At 43.8% G+C, this 5,537-nt stretch overlaps 1 protein-coding gene across 3 annotated transcripts in view; it reads right to left on the reverse strand.

Annotated features, from left to right (window-relative positions):
- LOC119291033 (cell cycle checkpoint protein RAD17-like) overlaps positions 1-4,512 on the reverse strand; it is a 10,546-nt gene extending 6,034 nt beyond the window's left edge. Inside the window, exons 1-4 of one of the 3 annotated variants that reach the window (XM_037569721.1) lie at positions 4,099-4,512; positions 3,490-3,550; positions 2,282-2,364; positions 633-680 (exon numbers count right to left, since the gene is read on the reverse strand). In XM_037569721.1, coding sequence (XP_037425618.1) covers positions 633-680; positions 2,282-2,364; positions 3,490-3,550; positions 4,099-4,329 — 423 coding nt within the window. In that variant the 5' untranslated portion in view covers positions 4,330-4,512. Of the gene's footprint in view, positions 1-632; positions 681-2,281; positions 2,369-3,489; positions 3,551-4,098 lie in introns of all 3 variants that reach the window. The other 2 variants (XM_037569723.1, XM_037569722.1) reach the window with 2 other exon arrangements.
- Positions 4,513-5,537: the final 1,025 nt, after the last annotated feature.

Genomic DNA, 5,537 nt, shown 5'->3' on the forward strand with positions numbered 1-5,537 from the left:
CTTGAGGTGTTTTAGTGCACTAGGCCTCCAGTTTAAACTTCAAAAAGCATTCACAAAATCTAAAAGAAATTAACAGCATGTACATACCATTTCATAAATTTTAGAATTCAGATTCGACACACAACTCAAGAAACAAAAAGGACAAATTGGTCTGTGAATAGTGCCACAAGGATATATTGATGCTAGATGTGAATTGGTACTATTAATAGCATCATCGTCCTTTTCGTTAATGAAATTGTGAACCAAGTTTGGATATATGTGTATTATCTTTATGCCACTAGTTAATCTGTTAATGTCAGAATTGTTTGTGACTTGTAGGTGTTTTTTTATGGCCTAGTGCACTGGTACACCTCAAGGATGCAGGTGCATTCTACATGACCCAGAAAATACTGATCAGTAACCGTTCTAGGTACTGATAAAAGCAATGAATGCCAATTTGAGAACTGTAAGTGGAAATAACAGAAGAATAGTCCCATCTGATTTGCAGTAGCTTATCTTCTGATTCTTCTGATTATCCTAACCCATCTCATAGAGTTAATATATCATGACCTTGGTGAATATGCAGATTATCCAAAACATATTCCACTAAGTTGGATTTTTTTTCCTATTCAGTGCATTCAAAGAACAATTACCTTTGGTGCCTTCAGCTTTTCTTCCAACCAGTTCTTTACATCTTCAACCTACAAGGAGACAAACGAATATTACGCATGGAAAGTTCCTCCTCATTTTATAAACTACTGTTTAATGTACAGATTATCACAAAACTGTTTTTGAGGGTCAAATTCACATAATCACACGTGTAGGGCATTTTGTATCGAATAGCTTAGGATCAACCATGCGCCAAATTTTCCCATCTGGCCTGACCACACAGGGGCCATCATGCAGCCTCTCTGTAGCGATGCACGAGAAACCCCTCTGGACCACTAACCCAACACATACTCCTGCTGTCGGCATGGTAAAAAATTGACCAATATCTTCACTGAGCCGTCCATACCATATCCAAAGCAGCATATGCACAATCTTTAACACCAAAATTGAGCAATATCTTAACTGAGCCATCCATACCATATTCAAAGCAGCATATGCACAATCTTTTAACACCAAAATTGAGCAATATCTTCACTGCATTGGTTGTCCAGAAAATTTTCTGGACACATAACATGGGTACATTGCTGCAGAAAGAAATCATAATAGGTCCGGGCAGTCAGATTGGATAGGAAACTGGGTGTGTGGTTAAACCCATAATGATTTAATATAAAATACCCGAAATCTGTAGTTCTGTGAAATTGGTCCTTAAATCTGTAGGTGTGTGATAGTTTGTACATCAAATCTGTACTTCTGTAGAAGTTACTCTATCGCAATGATTGAGAATCACTCTACTGGTCTATGAATCAATTCAAGGGTCTCAACTCAACTGGTTGGACAAGTGAGTGATTAGTCGACTGGTCAAGGGTAACGTTGCCTGACTAAGTGTACAACAGCCCATTATCAGATTGAGCTCACATCAGATCAAGCCCATTCTGAAGGAGATACACCTGCTAGCGAGCCAGGATCAACCCTAGCTCCCTGTCTTCCTCGGGTCAAGCCACTGCCCACTGTAGGGGCGACTGAAAGTTGTCGCCACCACCAAGCTCAGGCCTCAGATAAGTGAACCCCCTTCTCTCCTTCCTCCTGCTCTGCTCTGCGCTCCTCTCCTGCCTCTCGCGCCTCGCTGTGTCGGTACTATCTAGCGTGCAGCTGACTAGCAAATAGTTAGATGATTAGTATCTAGTATGAGCAGCATGTACATGTGTTAGTTGTGTAGTTTATCTTCATATGAAATTGTGATTAGCTTGTGGACTCTAATTCAGCAAGTAATTGCTTACATATGCCTCTGGTAATCTGATATCAAGATATTGTGCTTCTGATTCAGCATGTAGCCATGTAATTTTGCCTCCCTCCTCCAAATTGTGTAGCATAGGCTAGTAGTTCTCGCATTTGTAGCAAGTCTAGTGCAAGGGCAGTATTTGACTAATCCAGTAGCAGATGGGACTAGTCACAGTTAGTCTATGAGTAAGTATGACAGCAACTCGACTCATAAACCATGGTTTTACGCATGGTGAAACTCAACTATGAACAACTTCAATTCATACATCAACACCCAGATGCAGTACAAAGGTTTTGAAAGCCAGGACGCTTAATGCAAAAACATATTTACAGATGGTGCAGTACCTTGAGAGATTAAACCAAGCAGGTCCATATATGTATGTGTGTGTGTAGCTACAACAGAAAAGTGACCAACCTTCTTTTTGTGAACAGCAAGCTCTCCCGATGAGAGTGGTTTATACTTGTCAATCCAAAGCTCTTCCGTTTGACGCATAGACCCTGCCTAGAAGTAGACTAATCAACATATTTAAAAACTTACAGGGTTACCATAGACAAAGGTAGCTTTACTTATGTAATAATTTTGCTACATTTTTAGAAACGACAAGAAGGAAAGGCATGAACATGTCAAAATTCTCTGGAAGAAAAATCTTGGTAATTTACAAATAGGAAAGAAAGGAACCATTAACATTACTCAAGAATAGAAACCTATGTGGGCTATATAGTGTAAGTATCCAGATAGTTGAGATTTTGTTATATGGCTGATTCTTGCACGTCATTTCGCTGCTTGTCCATGCCGCAAAAGGCCAGGAAATGTCAAGTCAGCAAGAAAAAGGTAAAAAAATTGTCTATGACCATGGCTTAATGCACAACATTCATCCCAAAGTAACAGAAAACTTTATTAACCAAAATTTATATTCCTTGCAAGAGGATCCTGTGCAGCTTAAATAAATATAGAACAAGTTCTCTAAGCAGCAAACTTGATGGTCAAGAATGAAATAAAATTAAACATATGCTGCAAGTGATATGGATAACTGGTTTCCTTTCAAAGGAGCCCCTTGAGCTGCTGAGTTATTCGAAGATTGCTGAGCCCAATCAAACTATATAGTCTTCCATACATGAAGATTTTCATATTGACACTATCGTGTCTGATACAAAAGATCACCGACAAGTAGATAAGAAACACAACCTACAGGACAGCATCTCATTTCCCAGATGTTTTGTTAGCGTATTATTTAGAACTGTGACAATCATGAAATATATACATGCTGATGTAGGCAAGCATCATAGCTCCGGTACTGCAAAGAACATCTAGTCCAGTGTTCTAAAATTTATATAAAAAGGGTTGCAACTTTAGGAAGTTTATCAAGTACCAAAGAATCCATGATTTAACTGAGCTACACTGTGCAAAACATAGTCAATTGAGCAGCTTAAATATAACACTATGTACACTTCCTGGTCAAGTAGTGACGAAACAACTTAGTATGTTGAACAATGAACAGCACCCCACTCAAATAGCAATGCAATTTGTGTTGGTTTAACTGGCGCGCGTGTTGGGGGCGGAGGCTCAAAAACTAGGTGTTTGTATCGTATGAATAAAAAATGGGAGTTGGCTAGGTAAAGTACCTGACACGCCCAAGTCATTTAGACATTCCGAAAAATCTTCAGTTAGCATGTCGAATTCATCCTTTACAAGACGAGAGAACACGTCAGTAAAGCATCGAGCTATTTTAACAGGAGAGACATTTGCAATAAGTCTGCTTGTAGCTCCGGTTGAAATCAGCCTCAAATCTCCTTGTAAGTTTAAGATCATTAATCATACAAGAGCGCAAGTTCAATCTCAAGTGGTTGTCGCTGATAAGAAATATATCTACATTCCGCGATATCTAGTTCAGAACTCTTGTCAGAAAACACGGTCACTTATTCTATTGCCACTGAATGAACATGAAAATGATGTACAAGGGTTATTTTTTTTGTGTGGTGGGGGGAGGGTACATAACGGTGATCTAGTTTTTGTGCTAATGCAGAACACAGGAATCATGAACCTTAACTATCAACAAATGCATCGACCCAAATTTGAGTTCAGAATCATGACCACTAAAAGTAACCATGGGTACCCAATCCGAAAGTCAGAATATATCACATTCCTCTAAGATCAACCGGATCACAGTACTAGCTACGCGGCACCATACAGCATTTGTAACTGCAAGCAGAACTGTAACTCGAGTTTAGCACCTTCAGGGAGCCGGACAGCACGGTGCCCGAAGCACGACGGCGCCCCCTTCCCCCGCTGCTCCCGCGGCGCGGCTTCTTCCTCGAGCTGCTCGGCGCCTGCTTCGCGGGCGGCGCCGTCGCGGGAGTCCTTGTCCTGCGCGTCGACGGGCCGCGGCTAGCCGTGCAACGGCCCCCGCCGCCATCGTCGTCAGAGGAAGAGGAGAGGATGACGAGCGGCGGCCGCTTCCCCATTGGACGCGGCGGAGGCCGTCCGTGCCGATGACTAGGGATTAGGGCTAGAGCTCGGGAGACCGCCCGGCGAGATGGCGGGGTTCGTATTTGCTCCGCCGCGCGCGGTGGGGTTGGGGTTTGAGTCTAGACGGGGATGGAAACCGGCTCGACAGCGGGACAGAGAACAGACGGCTTGTGCAAGGAAGCGATGGGGCCAAGTGGGCCGAGCCAGGGCATCTCTAACCGTGAAAAGGGGCAAAGTTCAGCACAAAATGAATCCTTTTTCAAAATATTTCATAAAATGACCCTTCCTGCATGACGTCTGCATCCGGGGCGCCATGGTTGGCTGGATGATGCCTTAATTAAGGGGAAACGTTTCGAGCCGGCGCGCCGGCCGAGTCTTCGACCGGTCGCGCACGGGCGTCACACGCACGCATCTTAAGTGGGGCCAGCCCACCGCCCTCCCTTCGCCTTATCCTCTCAAACCACCAGATCCACTCATCCCCTCATCCGCTCATCTCATAACCCTGCCATTTTCTCCGCTCCGCTGCTATGCTTCCACCTCGTCCCATGCGTAGCCGACGAGTTTCTCTGCCACCACAGTAAGCTGCGCCCATGGATGCGAGGCAGCGGAGAGGTCGACCCGCGGCGAAGGCTGTTGCGTCCTCGGACCGACGTGACACACGGGGTATTTGCTTCAACCGGCTGAGGATTTGCTTCAACCGATGCGGGGATTTGCTTCAACCAGCGAGGATGGTGGTGGACGGCGACAACGGCGGCGCGGTAAATTGCTGTATTTTTTTGATTTTTGCTGGAACCACTTCTGATTTTTGTTGGAACCACTTTTCTGATTTGCTGCAACAGGAAAGGGGCGGCCACGGCGGCGGGCGCCATGATTTTTTGCTGCACAAGATTTTTGCTGGAACCAGCTTTTTGATTGCTGCAACCGGCGAGGATGGTGTTGGGGCGGCTACGGCAGCGATGCCATGATTTTTTTTCTGCATCGTTCTTTTTGCTGGAAACCATTTTTAATTTTGCTGGAACTATATCAATTTTTTGCTGGAACCATGTGTTGTTTTTGCTGGAATCATGTAAATGTTTAGCTGGAAACATATTATTTTTTGCTGGAACCACATCATTTTTTTGCTGGAACCATATAATTTTTTTGCTGGAACCATGTGTTTTTGCCTTCAAACCGGGGACGCCGTGCTCTCCTTGTTTGTTTTTGC

The sequence above is a fragment of the Triticum dicoccoides genome, chromosome 4B (assembly GCF_002162155.2).
Source record: "Triticum dicoccoides isolate Atlit2015 ecotype Zavitan chromosome 4B, WEW_v2.0, whole genome shotgun sequence".
Lineage (NCBI taxonomy): Eukaryota > Viridiplantae > Streptophyta > Magnoliopsida > Poales > Poaceae > Triticum > Triticum dicoccoides.